At 32.8% G+C, this 22,358-nt stretch overlaps 1 protein-coding gene across 2 annotated transcripts in view; it reads left to right on the top strand.

Moving 5' to 3' along the window:
• The window catches only part of LOC127708858 (short-chain dehydrogenase/reductase family 42E member 1-like), a 90,182-nt gene that overhangs the window by 43,445 nt on the left and 24,379 nt on the right, over window positions 1-22,358 (top strand). For both annotated transcript variants that reach the window (XM_052214026.1, XM_052214025.1), the window contains exons 6-7: window positions 5,909-6,052; window positions 21,802-21,936. In XM_052214026.1, the coding sequence (XP_052069986.1) occupies window positions 5,909-6,052; window positions 21,802-21,936 (279 nt within the window). The remainder of the gene's footprint in view (window positions 1-5,908; window positions 6,053-21,801; window positions 21,937-22,358) is intronic.

Here is a 22,358-nt window from a genome sequence, read left to right as displayed (position 1 = left end):
ACTAAGTGCAAAATAAAATCGAAGTTAGTAATTATTAGGCATCCTTATGCTTTTATTTGAATCATATAAAATCGAATTTAGTATCTGATTTTTGTCTCGCCTTGACGGAGTCAAAAAGCGAGACATAGGTATGCTGTTTCAGGCGTCCAGTTAGGTCTAGTTCATGGTGAACCACTAGTGGTAGGTCAATGATATTTGGTATGCAGTTGTATTAGCATTGGCACATCTCATTACCATGGAGATTATTTGGCCCCGCCCCCTCAGTCAAGGTCTATTGACTTTGAAACTTTTCATAGTTAACATGTATTAGTTTGTGATTAGGTCAATTTATGGGGAACCACTAGTGGTAGGTCAATGATATTTTGTGTGCAGTTGTATAAGCTGGGGCATATCTCATTTCCATGGAGATTATTTGGCTCCGCCCCCTTCGTCATGGTCTATAGACTTTGAAAATTTTGCTAAGTTTACATGTATTAGTTTGTGAATAGGTCAGTTCAAGGGGAACCATTAGTGGTAGGCCAATGTTAATTGGTGTTCAGTTGTATAAGCATTAGCACATCTCATTTCCATGGAGAATATTTGGCCCCGCCCCCTCAGTCATGGTCTATTTACTTTGAAACTTTTGCTTAGTTTACATGTATTAGTTTGTGATTAGATCAGTTTAAGATGAACTGCTAATGTTAAGTCATTGATATTTGGTATGCAAATTTATTGGCATTTACAAGTATTGTTTCCATGGAGATTATATAGCCCCACCCCTGATCATGGTTCATTGACCTTGAAACTTTTACATAGTTTACAAGTTAATGTTTGTGTTTAGGTTTGTTTAAAGGGAACGACTTATAATAAGTCAATGGTATTTGGTATGCAGTTGTATTAGCATTGGCACATCTCATTCCATCGAAATTGTTTAGCCATGTACCTTCAGTCATGGTTCATTGACTTTGAATATTTGCATTACTTACAATACATGTTAAAGTATTGCAATTTCAATTTCAACATTTGCATTATCAAAATTACAAAAAGGCGAGACATATCTCTGAGATAACAGTTTATTTTTTAATGCAAAAATCTTTTTTCTATAAAATCATGTTACTAGATTGCCCTTTTAAGCCATTATTTTTAATGAAAATGGTTTAATACTTTTTATCTGCACAAAGTTAATGGGGATATGATAAAGTAAAAAAGAACTTGCACTTTGATAAACTATTTTTAACTATTTTCAAAATGTGTTAATGATTGTGAGAGTTCCAGACAAGTTTTTACAAGATTAGGAACCTGTAGAAGACCCTCATTAACAGTATTCCATGCCTTCCTGTAGCGGCTACAACATTCAAGTACGCTTTTAGAACAAAAGGAAGCAATATTAAACCATTCTCAGTCAGAATCACACTAGTCTCCAATCAAATTATACCAAACCAATAAAACAATATTAAAACAACACATAAAATACAATTATGTTATGCTAATCTAAAATAAATAATGGAAACTCTCTGTCAAAATGAGAATCAGTAATATAAATTCTGAACCAATCCTGGACTTAAGTTTGTTTATATTTAAGCTGGAAAAAGCAACATTGCATTCATCTTCTTGTCTTTTTATTGACATTTATGAAGCTCTTTATTACATTATATCTTTTGTTTCTATAACAAAGGGAGAAATAATCAAATATATTTTGTTTACTTGCAGGACACTTGTGGCTTTGTAGAAATAACAAAATTACAATATTGTTTCAGTAATTCATTTACCATATACAATTTTCCCATATATATCAGTGACAATTAATTAGTCAAAAAAAGATGACCACAGATTTATCAAAGGCATAAGGGGTTCATCTATTTGTTTTTAAGCTGTTTTTCATTTTTTTTTATATTCAAAGGAAACCTAGCATTACTCATAGTTAACTTGATTTTATTCATAGAATTCCAATAGTTAGAGAGTAAAGTTAAAATATTTCTTCTGCCGATTTTTAAACTATTTTATTGAAATAAGATAACAATCCCATGGTCAGTTCCCCTCTGTTACTCTATTGTCTAATCATAGACATCGCCCATTTTTGTAATTAAATAGAAAGACCGATGACTGTGTTACATTCAATACTCTATACTTATATTCAATCTAGAACACTTAACAGTGACAACATGATCAATAGATTTGCACAGCAATTTCCTTATACCATCTAAAATAGCAATCTTATCTAATTTTCCCATTCTGTAGTGATGTATCCATTTTTCCATGACAATTCCAGACTATATTAATTGTTATTTTGTTTGTCAATTATGGTATTAGGATAGACTCCACTGTTGTAAATAGCACAAAGTACTTGATTCTAAGCACCATATTGTTGACATAATATTCTGAAATATGGTCTTGACGTGACAAGAATGGCAACAGCCTTGTAAATTTACTATATTTATATATTATTTGAAGCAAATAGAAGTGTAAACGGTTGTATTTTGTTGAAAACATATTGTCTTAAGTGAATCATTTTGTAACAATGTTTTTTTAAATGTCATGCAGTGTAACAGTGTTGTGATTAATTTAAATTAATGAAATTTAATTTAAATTGGTCTCAGTTATAATTGAATCAGAACATATTTGCATAAATTTTTTTTCTTTTTACATTTCTGGTTTAGTTCTAAATAAAAAATGTTAATGGGAAAGTAATATAAAAATAAGGAGAGGAAGTATGATTGCCAATGAGACAACTATCCACCAAAGTTCAAATGAAGTGGATGTAAGCAATTAAAGGTAACCGTACGGTCTTCAAAAATGAGAAAAACCCATACCTTACAGTCGGCTATGAAAGGCCCTGAGATGAAAAATATGAAACAATTCAATTGAGAAAACTAACGCCCTAATTTATAACAAAACAATTTGCGAAAAACAAATATGACAGACATGAACCAATGACAACCACTGAACTACAGGCTCCTGACTTGGGACAGGCACATGGTTAAACATGTTTGTGAGCACTCAACCCACCCTTAACCTGGGACAGTGGTGTAACAGTACAACATATGAACAAACTATAAAAATCAGTTGAAAAGGGCTTAACTCATCTGATCGATACAAAGCAAAAAAATATAATGAAAACACAGACGGACATGGCAGCATATCTATAAATCCCACAGCAAAAAAGACACTTAATAAAGATCTTAGAGTATTCACAGTTACTGACTGCTAGTTTAAAGCTAATAACAACTGATAGAAAAATGATGTATCTAAGACTAAAATATCAATCAGTACACATCCAACATCAAATGGATTTAGTGTTAAGACGTCATTGACAGTCAGAGAAAAATATGACCTTGTGCAATGCCAAAATATAGGTATTGACAGATTGTGGTACTGTGAATGTGCATATAACAATAATTTTTAGTATGGTTTTGAATTTCTGATAACAAAATCAATATTTATACCAATAAAAACAATATATATTAAGGTCTAATTACAGTGTTGAATTGGTAACCTTTTAGAATAAGTTTTTTTAAAGGATTGATAAGTTTTCATGGATCGTTTCTAAATATCTGATTCTAAATTTTAAGTCTGGAATGAGATTGTATGTATGTATCATTAATTTCAGTTTCTTGATTTTATTTATAATTTCTACAATATCTTTGCCAATCATAGCAAACTATTTGCTAATGATAAGTAATAATAACATGGAAGGGACTGGAATAATCCTTGACAGGGACACAAAATCCCTTCATGAATTTGACAAAACCAAAAACAATGTAACTGCACTTTTATTGCTGTTATTCATTAGTTTTTTTATTAGCTCACCTGGCCCAAAGGGCCAAGTGAGCTTTTCTCATCACTTGGCGTCCGTCGTCCGTCGTCTGTTAACTTTAAAAAAAATCTTCTCCTCTGAAACTACTTGGCCAAATTTAACCAAACTTGGCCACAATCATCATTCTAGTTTTAAAAAATTTGTTTATCAGGTCAAGATCTATATGCCCTGAAATTTTCAGATGAATCGGACAACCCGTTGTTGGGTTGCTGCCCCTGAATTGGTTATTTTAAGGAAATTTTGCTGTTTTTGGTTATTATTTTGAATATTATAGATAGAGATAAACTGTAAACAGCAATAATGTTCAGCAAAGTAAGGTCTACAAATAAGTCAACTTGACCAAAATGGTCAGTTGACCCCTTTAGGAGTTATTGCCCTTTATAGTCAATTTTTAACCATTTTTCGTAAATTTTTGTAATCTTTTACAAAAACTTCTCCTCTGAAACTACTAAGACAAATTTAACCAAACTTGTCCACAATCATCATTAGGGTATCTAGTTTAAAAAATTTGTCTGATGACCCTGCCCGTGAACCAAGATGGCGGACATGGCTAAAAAATAGTACATAGGGTAAATTGCAGTTTTTGGCTCATATCTCTGAAACCAAAGCATTTAGAGAAAATCTGAGGTGGATAAAATTGTTTATTAGGTCAAGATCTATCTGCCCTGAAATTTTCAGACCAATCAGGCAACACGTTGTTGGGTTGCTGCCCCTGAATTGGTAATTTTAAGAAAATTTTGCAGCTTTTGGTTATTATATTGAATATTATTATAGATAGAGATAAACTGTAAACAGCAATAATGTACAGCAAAGTAAGATCTACAAATAAGCCAAAATGACCAAAATTGTCGAATTGACCTCTTAAGGAGTTATTGCCCTTTATAGTCAATTTTTTACAATTTTCATAAATTTTGTAAATTTTTGTAAATTTTTACAAAATATTTTCCACTGTAATTACTGGGCCAAGTTCATTATAGATAGAGATAATTGTAAGCAGCAAGAATGTTCAGTAAAGTAAGATCTACAAACACATCACCATCACCAAAACACAATTTTGTCATGAAACCATCTGTGTCCTTTGTTTAATATGCACATAGACCAAGGTGAGCGACACAGGCTCTTTAGAGCCTCTAGTTAGCAATTCTTCGGACCTTAATATTAGTTCGCAACATAACTTTCAACAATGAAATACAATAAAAATGTTAAATCAATTTCCATTCGTAATTTAATTGCACTTTGGTTAGGACTTAACTTTTGGATAGAATAACTTGTCATTAAAACAGGACAAGGTTGACTTTCACTGCTGCTGGAATTACTGTTCCAAAATTATTGTCTCAAAATAGATGAATACTTGTTAGAGTCTTTTGAATTTTTGGACGAAATATACACCATAAAATGGATGTACATTGTGCTGTTAGGAGAGCATCTGTTGGTTTTGCCAACTTTTAAATTGTTTTCAGTCAAAACCGGTAATTAAAATCTTATTTTAATGCCCCCGCCGTAGCAGAGGGGGCATTAAGTTTTACCCTTGTCCGTCCATACATCCCAAAGTTGGTTTCCGTTCTCTAACTTTAGTTTGCCTCAACCAAATGTTATGAAACTTATACACAATGCTTATTACCACAAAACACAGATTAAATTTGAATTTTGGTGGCGTCACTATAACCGTTCTAGAGTTATACCCCTTTACAAATGGAAAAATTGCTTTCCATTCTCTAACTTTAGTTTGCCTCAACCAAATGTTATGAAACTTATATACAATGCTTATTACCACATAATACAGATCTAGTTCGAAATTGGGAGGCATCACTTTTATTGTTCTTGAGTTATGCCCCTTTATAAACATAAAAATTGCATAATTTTTCGTTTCCGTTCTCTAACTTTAGTTTGCCTCAATCAAATGTTTTTAAACTTATACACAATGCTTATTACCACAAAACTCAGATCAAGTACAAATTTCGGTAGTGTCACTTTTACCATTCTTCAGTTATGTCTATTTATAACTTTATATTATATGCAAGCGGGGGCATCATCTGTGTCCCATGGACAAATTCCCCATTTATTTGTATTTAGATACTTCATGTTCTATAAATAGTGTTTTGAATTTTATTTCAGCATCCTGATCACTATTCCAGAACAAAAAGTATAGCAGAGAAGAAAGTGTTAACTGCTAATGGTACTGATGGATTATGTACCTGTGCCCTGAGATTAGCAGGAGTATATGGACCTGGAGAAAAAAGGCATATACCTAGAACTTTGGTAAGAAACGGTTTAATACTCATTTGCCAAGGTTTTTTTTAACGACCTTGACTACCCATGAGGGTCTTGCACAGTCTGTCTAATTTGCAGAATTTACACTATGCATAGAAACATAGCCATCTTATATCCAACATTATTATACCTCAGTATGTTTATTCTACATAAAAAGAATTACCGGGTAAATATTTGTGCTATTTCATTCCACAGACCATTTGCCAGTCAATAGTTTCAAAGACTATTACCCAGGTCAATAGTTTTATGAACATATTTCCCGGATATTTCATACTAATTTTACATTGGACAACAATGACCTCATTGACTATTCTGCTTGTTTTGTGTGCTTGGCAACGTTAAACTCTGAAATATCAGTGGTATAATCTGTATGTGTCTGTTGTTTCAAATTAATATATTGATTACCAGAAGCAATTAAAAAAAAGGAAAATGTACGTGACATATTTTAAGAACTAAACATATCAAATGTATGGTATGAGTCTGTCGTCGTTTGCATAATCTGCTTTGGTGTATGGTAATATATTCTATATAGCGTTTGTTATGTGCACAGGAACTTTTACTCAAGGATTCTTGGTCTTGATTACAGTACTAAATAAAATATTGACAAATAGCACACGAGCCAAAAAAAAATGATATTTCATCTTGTGCATGTTTAAGTGACTAATTTTTTTTCCAGATGGTGTATGTAAACTTTTTAGAAAGATGTTTCATTCGGTATAATAAAAAACTTAATGACTGGTTATGAGGGTAATAGCAAGTTTGCCACTATTGTTTCGCCTCGATCAATAGTTTGCCACTATTGCTCCGCCTCGATCAATAGTTGGTATCTCAGGGACAACAAACTTGCTATTACCCTCATAGCCGACATGGGACAGAAAAATGAATATGTTTACACTAGGACTAACAAATAATATACCGCTGGATTGACAACAACACTTTAGTGAACTGCAAGTTTTATTGTGTCGACTAGTTTCGCCGATTAGATCGGCGTCTTCAGGACAAATTATATAGAAATAACAATCCCTGAAGTATAAAAAAATGGTATCTAAATTTTAACGCATGATGTGTTTACTCCATTGTCTTTGTTGTTCCTGGTTACCAATGTATGAATGAAATGAAAAAATTACAAATGTATGTACATAAAGGTAGTAAATTAAAAAATATGTGTAACATGAATGTAAGTACAATGTCAGTGTACAGTTTGTATAAAGTTTCTTCCTAATTTGGACAACACTTTAAGGGCACACCCCTACCACTTCGACTGGCTTCCCTTTGGGCAGAGGTACTACTTCCAATTGCGTCGGGAATGCCGTAAAGTGGTTTACCGTCGCAAAATTTCTAGGCTATTTAGGGATGGTCTCTCTGTTTTTACATTTATTTAAATAATTTTGGTATTGCTGGCACCTAACTATTTTAACATTTAATTTTCTGAAGGCACGGAATGATGGTACATTTATTTCTCGAATCCTATGGGCTTTTCTTTGTATGTGGATTCTGCTGTCTGATCTTCATTTGTTCTTTTCCTTTTATTTGTTTGTAGTTCGGCAGAGGTTGATTGTATCGGTTGATTGCTGGCTTCTTCAAATTCTTCGGTATCGTTCGATTCCATGGTGGCCAAGTGGTCGGCGCTGTGTGGTATAGGCAGATCGGTGGATGCAGGGGTTCAGAAATCGGGATGAAAATGCTGAACCAACACCTTTGTGGTGAAGTGATGGTAGAGTCACTAAAGAGGATACCCGATAGTATGCAGGGTTGTCAATAAAAATAAATAAATAAAATACCGCTGGATTGACAACAACACTTTAGTGAACTGCAAGTTTTATTGTGTCGACTAGTTTCGCCGATTAGATCGGCGTCTTCAGGACAAATTATATAGAAATAACAATCCCTGAAGTATAAAAAAAATGGTATCTAAATTTTAATGTCATAATGTGTTTACTCCATTGTCTTTGTTGTTCCTGGTTACCAATGTATGAATGAAATGAAAAAATTACAAATGTATGTACATAAAGGTAGTAAATTAAAAAATATGTGTAGCATGAATGTAAGTACAATGTCAGTGTACAGTTTGTATAAAGTTTCTTCCTAATTTGGACAACACTTTTAGGGCACACCCCTACCACTTCGACTGGCTTCCCTTTGGCCAGAGGTACTACTTCCAATCGCGTCGGGAATGCTTACACTAGGACTAACAGTTTAATATGCCCAGAAATTAGATTTTGTCACTGTATAGTACAACACTGGATATTCACAAATAAGATTAACTGATCACTTTAGATTTTGGTCAATCTAATCGTTCATGTTGGTCAGCTTTGCCATGATCTATCAAATCATACCTGGGGGGTATAAATAATCTCACTGTAAATTATTCTGTTGAGAATGATCAGTCTAGTCAGGAAAAGGTTAGTGATTTATTGTACTTTTAGGAAAAAAAAATAGAAGTGCATAAAGTTAAGCAAATCTTTGTGATTAATTCTTAAATATTTGGTTCATTTATCATTGAAGTACAAATGTTAACAGGAAAAAAGTGTAAAAGGGTAACTTTTTATAGTTTAAACCAGACTTATTATATCTCTTAACTTAAATTATTTAAAAGGAAGATCTTTTTGCAGTAATCAGTGTCTACAATGATCATACTTAAGAATTTATTATCACAGAAAAAAATAAATTGGAATGCAGTTAATGTGTTTTTTCTTGCAGGAATTGTCTGAAATATTTAAAGAAAAAGTAATGAAACAATTCTCATGTTTATTGAAGAATCGTAATTTTCCTGTAAATAGTCATAGATTTGAGTCTAGACATGAAATGTCAATGTATATATTTGGTGAAAAATCTTTACACCAACTGTAAGAAATGTTATTCAGAATTAGCAATGTGACTAGACTGGTATTGAAAAGGTTGAAATAAACTTAAGGGCTATTTTTTTTACTAAGCATAGTATTACAGTCATCACTTTGATGAGATTTATTAAAAAAGACATGCATTGAAAACTTGGAAGAAATATATGTATATCTACGTCAATTTTGACTTTCATGCTGATGGAAGTAGGACTAGATATGATTTAATCAAAACATATGCCAATTATGTCTTCCAATTTCCTCCGAGTAATTTTAAACCAGGAGAGGATGTCAGACATTTACTCAGTGTATACTTGATCATAACTACATTAATCAGTGATATGATGGATGTGTTTTTTACCATCTTCTAGAAGTTAAGGTCAGAATTTGACGTATGAGAACCAATATTCTTCGATCTATCACTTGATGATGTCACATCCTGTCTTTGGTGATTACTGATTTTGTGATTAACACAGCCCGAACAATATTGTCTCAAAGTATTAGATATTTAATCAACAAGTTAGTGATAGTTTTAACTTATTACGAGTTTGGGACATATGATCCAATTCCCGATTTTATGTCGAATATTTCCTGTTAAAAAAATCAGTTACATAATATATGACTTTACAAAAATAACCTCGGTGACATGACTGTCAATTATACATGAAGATAATTGATGCTAGATGGACAGTAGTGATACAATGATGAAATTTTCATCGATTCTTAGATTACTGGTCAAGTTACATTTCAAGGACTAGACATTTATTTAATTAGATTTTATATAATTTGATCACTTGCAGGGTGCAGTGCATTGATAAATTTAGTCAATATCATTACAAAATCTTATTACGAGTGTGGTGGGACTAGTTGAAATTAAAATAAGTGAAGTAACAGATTTATAAATAGACAACAGTTTCAATTAAAATTGAAGGTCTTTCCATAAGTAAAGATCTATTTTAAAATAAAGATATTAAAATTCGGTTTAAAATGTCATTTCAAGCGTCAAATGATGGCTTATTGTACGCTAATTTCAAAAAGTATATTGTTTCTATACAAAAAAAATTAAAAATAAGGAGGATAATTTGAGACTTCCGGTTTGAAAAATGATACTTCCGGTATAATTTGATAGTTCACTTGACACTGATTCCAAAAATATGTGGTTCTATATACTTTTACATTAAATATGTACAAAAAATAGCTACTTCCGGTTTACACAAGGTCACTTCCGGTTTGCTTTCCAACGTCAAATGATAATGCAAAAAGTCCCATGACTTTATCATGTATACTTATGAGGTAAAAACAAAGGTCAAAATCTAGAACATCAAATTTACCAATGACCTTGAGCTCAATTTCAAGGTCATAAACCAAGGACCTCAAATCAAAAGACCCTACGTCTTAATTATATATGGTTAATGAGTTATATCACCATGTGCGTTATTTTAAATATAAGGGGGGAGAAAACTCCTATTTAATGTTAGTGTACCCTTTCAACCAAAATGTATGTGTTACGACATGTCGCAACTAACAATTTAGTAAAAATAATTTGTCAATTTCTATTACAATTTTTGAAAAGTGAAAATAAGCCAAAATCAAATTTTAGTATATGACCTTGACCTTTGACCTTGACCTAATTTTCTTTTTTTTGGACCAAGGACCTCAAATCAAAAGACCCTAGGTCTCTATTACTGATGGTTTACCAGTGAGAAATGCATATCACTTATATCAAATGCATAAGGAGAAATAACTCTCATATGGAGTCTCCGGACTGCTTCGGTGAAAACCAAACTCAACATCCTGAAGATATAGCGAGCAATTTGGTAAAATAAATTTGTCGTAATCTTTTACGGTTGCGAAGAAGTAGCAAACACAAGAAAAACAGTGTTCGGGAGATAACTCTTACAAAGAAAAGTATTCGGTTAAGCAGGGTCAGATTTGAAAGCGCATAAACTGTTCGCTATCATATACCAAATATCAAATCGACATCTTGCGAAATAACCAAACAGCGAAAGAAAAAAAAATTAGGCAGAAGAAAAGAAAAAAAAGATATATAAATCAATTGTTTTAAAAATAATTGTTAAACGGTCTTTCCCCTCCGAAACATGATTAATTGGTTTTTTGCTTGATTGATTGATTGCATGGCACTTTCTCTGTGCGACGCAGCTAACTTAAATAACGCCTATATTCTGACCGAACGTGACTGCATACTTATTCATCCCGCACAGCCAAAGGGACGCCTGAGATGTCCTCATAAAAATTGATCCTAGCATCATTCGTTTATAAATTTTCTCTAGTTTCTATGTTACCTCGGACTTCCATTTTTCATCTATTTGTTGTGTATGCATTTTGATTGAATTTGTAGGAAAACGGAGTAAATTTTATCTTGGAAGTTTTATTTTCCTTATTTGGATATGAAATGTTTTATTCTAAATTTAGGTCCGAGCGCGAGATGGTGTTGTGAAGTCACGTGACCCTCGAATATATATGTCTGGAGTTAGAATATTAATTTCTTTTCAGGGAGACTGTTGAACAGAGCACATGTGTACTGATCGGACAAACATGATCACTATTGGTTTTATTATTTACAGGTCATTGATGACGGATCATGCATGCATCTTACGTACACATGTTTACGGGAGCACAGATTTGTATTTTAATGCATGATTAAAAAATTTGGTTGTACGATTTCAGCAATATTTATGATTTTTCTACGTCATTGAATTTTATTTCTCAATCAAGCGGACCGCATCTAACGGGAACATGAATTGGAGCCGATTTTTGCAGGAATGAATTTCTATTTAAGAAGTTTGTACATCAGAAGGATTGCATTTTTACAGTAAAATGTACAGGACTGAACTTCAAGGCGAAATGGGATTCCTCAAAGTGGAAGAAAAAAAAAAAGAAAAAAAGAGGGGGGGGAGGTGGAGGATGGTGGACCTTGGTTGATAAATTAAGATAAGATGCATGTATACATCATGATAGCTGCAAAGTTTGAGGCTATAATTAGTTCATTTTGTTCATTTTACTATTTCAGTGGCATGGAACCCCTAAAACAATGACGCGTACCATTTTGACAAAAACTTTCCAGTTATATCATGTCGCAACTAACATTTTGGTCAAATTTTTTTTATACAGCTTAGGGTTTACGTGTTACAAAAACATAACGACAAATTAATTTGGTAAAGGCAGATAACTCCTTTAAGATCTCACTGGATCGCTTCGAACCAAATAAGGCAAAAATTCCTGAGGATGTAACAAACAATTTAGAAAAAGAATTTTGTCGATATCTTTTTTTGTTACGAAGGAGATGCACACACTTGATTAACAGTGAATAGGGAGATAACTCTTACAAAGAAAATTGTTCGTCTTAGCAGGGTGAAATTTAAAAGCGCATAAACTATACGATACAATATGAGAAATATCTAAGCGACATATTGCGAAACAAATATTTATCACAAGAACAAAATTAGGCGGAAGAAAAAAAAAAAAAAAAAATAATCAGAAGAAAACCAATAGGTCTTTCCACAGAAAAGTGGAAAGACCTAATAATCAGAACAAAATCAATAGGTCTTTCCACGGAAAAGTGGAAAGACCTAATAATCAGAACAAAATCAATAGGTCTTTCCACAGAAAAGTGGAAAGACCTAAATATAAATCAATTGCTTTAAAAAAGCAATTGTAAACGGTCTTTCCACTCTGAAAACATGATTGGTTGGTTGGTTGGTTTTATTTGTTTATTTGTTTGTTTGTTTTATTTGTTCAATGCATGTTTTAACGTCTACCAGTCAATTGTTCACATTACAAGGAGAGAGAAAGAAAAAAAAACACAAGTAATAGAAAGAAACAGGTTTAATAGCCCCCCCTCCCCCCTAAATAAAAAGAGGGGAGGGACCCAAGTCCTCATTTTCAGACAAGAGTCCATATTATTGTGTTGGTTAAGTTTCTATAATTAGTATGGAAAGTTTTTATTCTATTTTAGGTCCCGCACGCGTCTTTGTCTCGAGCCAGATTGTGGCGTCATGTGAGGACGCTTTATAATAGCGAAACTTAGCATTTTTATTTCTTTTTAGATGGAAACGTTGGACAGACAACATGTATAGCGACGGAATACACACAATGTATTTCTTTTGTCATTGTAGGTAATTGACGTTTTGATCACAGTTCACGAGCAGTGCATGCTTTGGATTTAATTGATCCGGTGTAACTTAAAAACACGTTTATCGATTATTTTCATACAATGTACATTTTTCAGTAGCAGTTTGTAACACAGATATGTATTTTAATCTAGGAGCAGACATTTTATTGTAGAATTTCACTTGAGATTTATGGAGCTAGCAAGCGATTTTTACGGCATTGAAATTTCTTTTCTCTACGAAAATTCTTGGGAGGTAGCTGCACAACGTTGTAAAAATACGACAAACTACATGTATACCCTGGTGGCTGCAAAGTTTGGGGTCGATTGGACACGTAGTTTTAGTACAGTAGGGGACACAAGAGTTTGGTCAATTTTTATCGAGAAGAATTGTAATAACAATATTGAAAACCAAAATATTGAAAGGTCTTTCCACCAGTAAAGATTATTTTGAAATAAAAATATTAAAATTCGGTTTAAAATGTCATTTCAAGTGTCAAATGATGGCTTATTGTACGCTTATTCCAAAAATATATTGTTTCTATACAAAAAAATTAAATAAGGAAGATAATTTGAGACTTCCAGTTTGAAAAATGATATTTCCGGTATAATTTGATTGTTCAATTGACACTGATTCCAAAAATATATAGTTCGATATACTTTTACATTAAATATGTACAAAAAATAGCTACTTCTGGTTTACACAAGGTCATTTCCGGTTGGCTTTCCAATGTCAAATGATAATGCAGTCCCATGACTTTATCAGGTATACTTATGAGGTAAAAGCAAAGGTCAAAATCTAGAACATCAAATTTACCAATGACCTTGAGCTCAATTTCAAGGTCATAAACCAAGGACCTCAAATCAAAAGACCCTACGTCTTAATTATATATGGTTATTGAGTTATATCACCATATGCGTTATTTTAAATATAAGGGGGGGAGAAAACTCCTATTTAATGTTAGCGTACCCTTTCAACCAAAATGTATGTGTTACGACATGTCACAACTAACAATTTAGTAAAAATAATTTGTCGATTTCTAATACAATTTTTGAAAAAAAGGTAAAAATAAGCCAAAATCAAATTTTAGTATATGACCTTGAGCTTTGACCTTGACCTAATTTTCTTTTTTTTTGGACCAAGGACCTCAAATCAAAAGACCCTAGGTCTCTATTACTGATGGTTTACCAGTTAGAAATGCATATCACTTACCGTAGAAACTCGCCTAATAGTCGATCCTACTATAAGTCGGGGGCCCTTTTCAGCTCCAAATTCTAAGGATTTAGTCTTGACCCTCGTATAAGTCGGACAAAATTTGGGCATTTTTTTTTCAGCTGACAGTAACTGAACGCCGGTAAAACCAATGCAAATCCAGAAATAATATTCATTTCTGCATTAATGTTTGTTTGGTTTGAATTTAGTTGATGCTGATCATGATAATTTATATTGCTGTTAATAATAAAGATATATTCATTTCTCTTGTTTTGTTCACTGTTCAAATGTTAGATTAGCCATGTGTTGTTTACGTAATGCATCAATGATTTTGTAGGGTATGACTAACAACCTATTGTTTGAGAAAAGCGAATATAAACCAATATGAACCTGAAAAATTTAAAGTCAATCAACACTTGATGAAAATATTTTTCACAGCATACATAACTCGGTGTTAAATGAGCATGTACACTTCATAATTCTTATTATATTGTGATGATTAAAGGATTCAAAAAATTAAGTGAAGCTAATCAATATATTAAAATAACTAACTCCAACTCATTAGTGTCACCTGTTTACCTATCACTGATAGTTTTCACACCTTTAGTAAATACAACTCTTTGTCTCTTAATTGGGGTTATCAATGGATTATATTGGCTTGTCAATCAATTTTGTAATTTTTGTTTACCTGAGACACTTTAATGAATAATATTTTGATTTTGGGAATGAATCTTAAAATTATTTTTTGATTATTATATGATTTATAAACATTGAATTGATATCATGATATCACAATAATGACACAATAACTCCGCTGAAAACATCCTTTCACATATTTGGTACATTGTTATCTCCTTTTCATTTTTGGTTCTTGGCTCTTCTTTTGGGTTTATAGGAAAACCATGTGACCATGAAAATCAATACACAAACCGGAAACAGTAGAATTTCAAAACGAATTTGCAGAAAATGTTAACCAAAGAACAAATAAAACACAAAGACAGTATTGTAGTCATTTATTTTCAACAAAAACTTTTTATTTATTGATTTATGTAGGTTTGGCAATCAAAAACGTAGTTTTGAACAGGAAATTCACTCCTGACCACTTTTCTCAAGCTTGGATTTTTCCTCTGGTCGCTAGATCTCGTCTAATAGTCGGTCCCCCTCTCTGGATTATGAATTTTACTCCCAATTTTCCGACTAATAAGCGAGTAGGAACGGTATATCAAATGCATAAGGGGAAATAACTCTCATATGGCGTCTCCGGACTGCTTCGGTGAAAAACAAACTCAACATCCTGAAGAAATAGCGAGCAATTTGGTAAAATAAATTTGTCGTAATCTTTTACGGTTGAGAAGAAGTAGCAAACACAAGAAAAACAGTGTTTGGGGAGATAACTCTTACAAAGAAAAGTATTCGGTTAAGCAGGGTCAGATTTGAAAGCGCATAAACTGTTCGATATCATATACCAAATATCAAATCGACATCTTGCGAAATAACCAAACAGGGAAAGAAAAAAAAATAAGGCGGAAGAAAAAAAAAAAAAAATTAAAAACCAATTGTTCAGAGAACAATTGAAGGTCTTTCCACAAAAAAACATGTATTTTAATATGAAAATAGTAAAATTCGTTTTAAAATGTCATTTCCAGCTTCAAATGATGGCTTATTGTACGCTGATTCCAAAAATATATGGTTTCTATACAATATTTTTTAAATAAGGGAGATAATTTGTTACATCCAGTTTGAAAAATGTTATTCCGGTATTATTCAAACGTTTAATTGACACTGATACCAAAAATATCTGGTTCTATAAACTTTAACATCAATTAAGTACAAAAAAAAAGCTACTTCCGGTTTACACAAGGTCACTTCCGGTTGGCTTTTCTAAGGTTAAATGGCTTGAAACCTAATGCCAAAAGGCCCATGGATTTATCATGTATACATATGAGGTAAAAGCAAATGTCAAAATCTAGAACGTCAATTTAACCTATGACCTTGAGCTCAATTTCAAGGTCATCAACCAAGGGCCTAAAATCAAAAGACCCTAGGACTTAATTATATTTGGTTCATGATTTATATCACCATATGCATATTTTTAAATAAAAGAGGGGAGAAAACTCTAATTTGATGAAAGCGTACCCTTTAAAACGATATGTATGTGTTACGACATGTCGCAACTAACAATTAAGTAAAAATATGTTGTCGATATCTTATATCATGTTTGAAAAGAGGTGAAAATAAGCCCAAATCCAAATTTAAAAATGACCTTGACCTTTGACCTTGACCCTATTTTCTTTTTTTTGGACCAAGGACCTCAAATCAAAAGACCCTAGGTCCCTTTCACTTATGGTTTACCAATTACAATTACATTTTATTTATTTTAAATACAGAAGGGGAAATAACTCTCATATGGAGTTTCCAGGACCGCTTCGGTCAAAATTATTCTTAAGATCCTGAGGATATAACGAACAAATTGGAGACATAAATTCGTCATAATCTTTTACGGTTGCGAAGGAGATGCGTACACAAGAAAAACAAGTGTTTGGGGAGATAACTCTTACAATAAAAAGTATTCAGCTAAACAGGGTCAGTTTCAAAATCGCAATAACTGTTCGATATCATACACAAAAAATCTAAGCGACATCTTGCGAAACAAAAAAAAGCACCGTCAGAAAAAAGTGGCAGAAGAAGAAAAAAATAATAATAATCAGAAGAAGAAAACCAATAGGTCTTTCCACAGAAAAGTGGAAAGACCTAACAATCAAAACAAAATTAATAGGTCTTTCCACGGAAAAGTGGAAAGACCTAACAATCAAAACAAAATTAATAGGTCTTTCCACGGAAAAGTGGAAAGACCTAATAATCAGAACAAAATCAATAGGTCTTTCCACGTTAAAGTGGAAAGACCTAATCATGATTAATAATACTGTAAGTCAGTTTGCAATTTTTACATATTGAATCTCATACTGGCAGACTAACAGATAAATTGAATAACATTAGAACATCATTGGAACAAGGTTCATTACTAAATAGATACAACTTCACTCAAATATTTCTTTAAATAAGTCAGTTTCACATCCAGTCTTGTTTATGTTGTTGCTTTATGAAATCTACTCAGAAGTACAGTTGAAAGTACTGGAGGGTAGGATGGCAAGATTACTACATCATTACATCAGCATGTTGAGTTCTTTGAGTTGGCTTTTAGAAACTGTGTTAGAATCACTGGTGATGTCAGGAGGGTGGGGAAAGTGGTTATCTACTTAGAAACTGTGTAAGAGAATCACTGGTGATGTCAGGAGGGTGGGGAAAAGTGGTTATCTACTTAGAAACTGTGTTAGAATCACTGGTGATGTCAGGAGGGTGGGGAAAAGTGGTTATCTACTTAGAAACTGTGTTAGAGAATCACTGGTGATGTCAGGAGGGTGGGGGAAAAGTGGTTATCTACTTAGAAACTGTGTTAGAATCACTGGTGATGTCAGAAGGGTGGGGAAAAGTGGTTATCTACTTAGAAACTGTGTTAGAGAATCACTGGTGATGTCAGGAGGGTGGGGGAAAAGTGGTTATCTACTTAGAAACTGTGTTAGAATCACTGGTGATGTCAGAAGGGTGGGGAAAAGTGGTTATCTACTTAGAAACTGTGTTAGAATCACTAGTGATGTCAGAAGGGTGGGGAAAAGTGGTTATCTACTTAGAAACTGTGTTAGAATCACTGGTGATGTCAGGAGGGTGGGGAAAAGTGGTTATCTACTTAGAAACTGTGTTAGAATCACTGATGATGTCAGAAGGGTGGGGAAAAGTGGTTATCTACTTAGAAACTGTGTTAGAATCACTGGTGATGTCAGGAGAGTGGGGAAAAGTGGTTATCTACTTAGAAACTGTGTTAGAATCACTGGTGATGTAAGAAGGGTGGGGAAAAGTGGTTATCTACTTAGAAACTGTGTTAGAATCACTGGTGATGTCAGAAGGGTGGGGAAAAGTGGTTATCTACTTAGAAACTGTGTTAGAATCACTGGTGGTGTCAGGAGGGTGGGGACAAGTGGTTATTTACCTTATTTTGAACACTGTGCCTGCTATGATAGAATTGTTAGAAAGCAAATTTCTTCTTTTTAAAGACTTAAATTGTAATTTTTCAGCAAAAATTTACAAAAAATGATTTTTGTTTCGCCTTGACGGAGTCAAAAAGCGAGACATAGGTATGCTGTTTCGGGCTTCGGAGGTGGCAGCGGCGGCGACGGCGGCGTCAACAATGTATTAGTTTGTGATTAGATCTAGTTCATGGTGAACCACTAGTGGTAAGTCAATGATATTTGGTATGCAGTTGTATTAGCATTGGCACATCTCATTACCATGGAGATTATTTAACCCTGCCCCCTCAGTCAAGGTCTATTAACTATGAAACTTTACTTAGTTTACATGTATTAGTTTGTGATTAGGTCAGTTTATGGGGAACCACTAGTGGTAGGTCAATGATATATGGTATGCAGTTGTATTAGCATTGGCACATCTCGTTACCATGAAGATAATATGGCCCCGCCTTCTCAGTCAAGGTCTATTGACTTTGAAACTTTGCTTAGTTTACATGTATTAGTTTGTGCTTAGGTCAGTTTATGGGGAACCACTAGTGGTAGGTCAATGATATTTGGTATGCAGTTGTATAAGCATTGGCATATCTCATTTCCATGGAGATTATTTGGCCCCTCCCCCTCATTCATGGTCTATTGACTTTGAAACTTTTGCTTAGTTTTCATGAATTAGTTTGTGATTAGGTCAGTTTAAGGGGAACTATTAGTGGTAGGTCAATGATAATTGGTATGCAGTTGTATAAGCATTACCACCTCTTATTTCCATGGAGAATATTTGGTCCTTACCCCTCAATCATGGTCTATTGGCTTTGAAACTTTTGCCTAGTTTACATGTATTAGTTTGTGATTAGGTCAGTTTAAGATGAACCACTAATGTTAAGTCAATGATATTCGGTATGCAAATGTATTGGCATTTTCAAGTTTCATTTCTATAGAGATTATATAACCTCACCCCCTAATTATGGTTCATTGACTTTGAAACTTTTACATAGTTTACAAGTTAATGTTTGTGTTTAGGTTTGTTTAAAGGGAACGACTTATGAAAAGTCAATGGTATTTGGTTTGCAGTTGTATTAGCATTGGCACATCTCATTTCCATGGAGATTGTTTAGCCCTGTACCTTCAGTCATGGTTCATTGACTTTGAATATTTGCATAACTTACATGTTAAAGTATTGCTATTTTAATTTCAACATTTGCATTATCAAAATAACAAATAGGCGAGACATATCTCTGTGTTAACAGTTTATTATTATGTTTAACCAACTTGTCTTCAGTTTTCAACTCAGGCCCATGAAACTTCACAGAAAAGTTACACACATATTGAAGTTAATCTCCTACTGTTATGGAATTGTTTAAGAAATTCCCCCTTTTTTACATTTCCTTATTATAAAATGGTTATTAAAGACCATTCTCCATTGTTTGAGAAAGTTTATGTCCAGTTGGACATTTGTGTCTTTGATCCATTTTATAAGTTTGTATTACTAATATAGGGATAGAATTTTATATCTAAACACTATAAATCAGTTATTGAATATTTGAGAAAATGGACCAAAAACTTACAAAGACCATCAATGTTATACTGTTGATGCTTTCTTAGAAATTAGAATAAAGTAATAAACACGAGTTTTTATATCAGGTACTCAATTTCTCTGTCAACCAAAATAATCTCCAATTTCCCCTTTATAATGAAGCTGTCATATTGATGTCATTAAATAATGAATGAGGTGTATAATTACAAATAAAATTTTGAGAGATAAAATTAGAGATCCAAACATATCAGATTTCTTTTCTGACATTTAAAGGTTTTTAAGCTCACCTTTGGGCTAGATGGACTTTTGCCAATACTTGGTGTCCGTTGTAGTAAGTATGTTATAAACTTTTTCAACGATTTAAACAAAAAAAATAGACCAAAACTAGTGCAAAAACGTGGTTTCCAGATAGAGTTGTGTTTGTAATCTTCAATATTTAACTTTCTAAATATCCAAATAATATTTGATGTATGATTGACAGACTTATTTGCAGAATAGCATTTTTTTTACAGAATTTTGATTCATTGAGTCAAACTTGTTATTGATTTGGAAAATTAAATGGAAACCAAAACCTGGAGGCTTTGTTTACTTGATAGGAATACCTCCAACATCACTACACTCTTTAGTATAATAAAATAATCTAATTTTAACTTTTTGTTGAAAAAAAACTTGGATGATCAAGAAATCTTGTTTCATTTTAAAACTATTTTCTAGGAGATAGATCAAATGTGTAATGAAAACTGACATCTACAAAGTTTGATCATAAATTTTCATCCCAAAAGATTTTTTTTTAATCTGCAAATTGTGTTTTGAATTTGCAGACAGCAAAATTTTAGATAGGCTGAGATTATACTAATCAATTAGTGTGGTTTATATATATCGGTGGACTTTTGATAGAAATAATTAAGATTATTATAGTTTACAATTGATATTTTTTTATTCCAGCTAATAAAGAGTGTTGAAATTATTAAAAATTAGATTATTAAGTAAATATGAAACAACAAGAGAATGTAGAAAGATTTTTTTTCTACCTTAAAAGATAGTTCAATTTGGCCCCTAACCGAAAAGGTCTTTTTGATTATTAGGCCATTATTTTCATCTATATTGACTTTTTCTAAAAACAACACTTGTAATAAGAGTCCAGGAAAAAGAAACCATGTACAAATCTTGCTGATAACAATAAAGATATTTGCAGTTGTAAGGTGCAATGTTTAGATATAACAATATAACAATATTGTTTCTGTTCTATTGTTCTTTCACTGTGGCTTATTATTTCATTATCATACTGGATGATTTTATAAACTTTAATATCCTAACATGTAATTGAAGAAATTGGGATTGGAAATCTTTTTTTTTTTTATTAATATCAGAGAGGGGAGAAAAAGATAAAATCTTTCTGTCTAGATTTGCTTTAAATGTATGAGTCAACTATGAGTATGATATGTGTCTGTATCAGAATGTAAGTAAGGTAACTATTTTGTGTAATCAGCTTTTGGAATAATGCTACAAACTTTGCATGGTGTGATTTCACACTGGCGTTCAGAATTTTTCAATATTTTTCAAACTTTGAGAAATTTTTCAGTATTTTTTTTCAAAGGAGGTATCAGTTTATTATTATCTACTTTTCTCTATATTTATCTACCACATGTTCTAAACAGAAGACATGCTTACATACATATATACACTTCAATTCCAGTTATTTCTTTTGTCTAGTAAGTCTGTGTATTTCTATATTCTAGTGTATTCTGTTGTTGCAGCTTCAAATGAACAAACCTACCAGATGAATATATTTCCTGACTAGCATTGTTTTTGGCAAATTTTAACCCATTCCTATGAAATAAGACATCATAAACATTCATGTATTGTTCAAAGATATACAATGTAAAGGTACCATTTGTGTCGGACTAATTTAATCATCAATGTTTTCTATTTTTTGGGCTCTCATCAGGGTTATGTGGAACAAGGTCTTATGATAATGACGTATGGAGGTGGAACCTTACAAGACTTTCTACATGTAGATAATTTGGTTCAAGGACATATACTGGCTGGTCAAGCACTGTCTGCAGACAGAGAATGCATAGCTGTGAGTACTTTGTATGCATATACAATGTAATCAGGCATTGTCTTAAGGATTGAAGTAATTTATACATGCATGTCAGGCACTGCAGACAGAGAATATTTAGCTGTGATTACTTTATTTTATCATACTTATGAGGGTAAAGCATAGTCTATAGACAGGATATGCTGTAGCTGTGAGTATTTTGTAATCATACACTTTGGGGTCAAGCATAGTCTACAGACAGAGACAGGATATGCTATAGCTGTGAGTACTTTGTAATCATACACTTTGGGGTCAAGCATAGTCTGCAGACAGGATATGTATAGCAGTGAGAACTTTGTGATCATACACATGAGGGTGAAACATAGTCTAGAGACAGGATATGTATAGAAGTGAGTACTTTGTAATCATACACATGTGGGTTAAGCATTGTCTACAGACAAATA

The sequence above is a fragment of the Mytilus californianus genome, unplaced genomic scaffold (genome assembly GCF_021869535.1).
Source record: "Mytilus californianus isolate M0D057914Y unplaced genomic scaffold, xbMytCali1.0.p SCAF_7, whole genome shotgun sequence".
NCBI classification, from domain to species: domain Eukaryota; kingdom Metazoa; phylum Mollusca; class Bivalvia; order Mytilida; family Mytilidae; genus Mytilus; species Mytilus californianus.
This window is presented reverse-complemented; position numbering and strand designations above follow the sequence as displayed.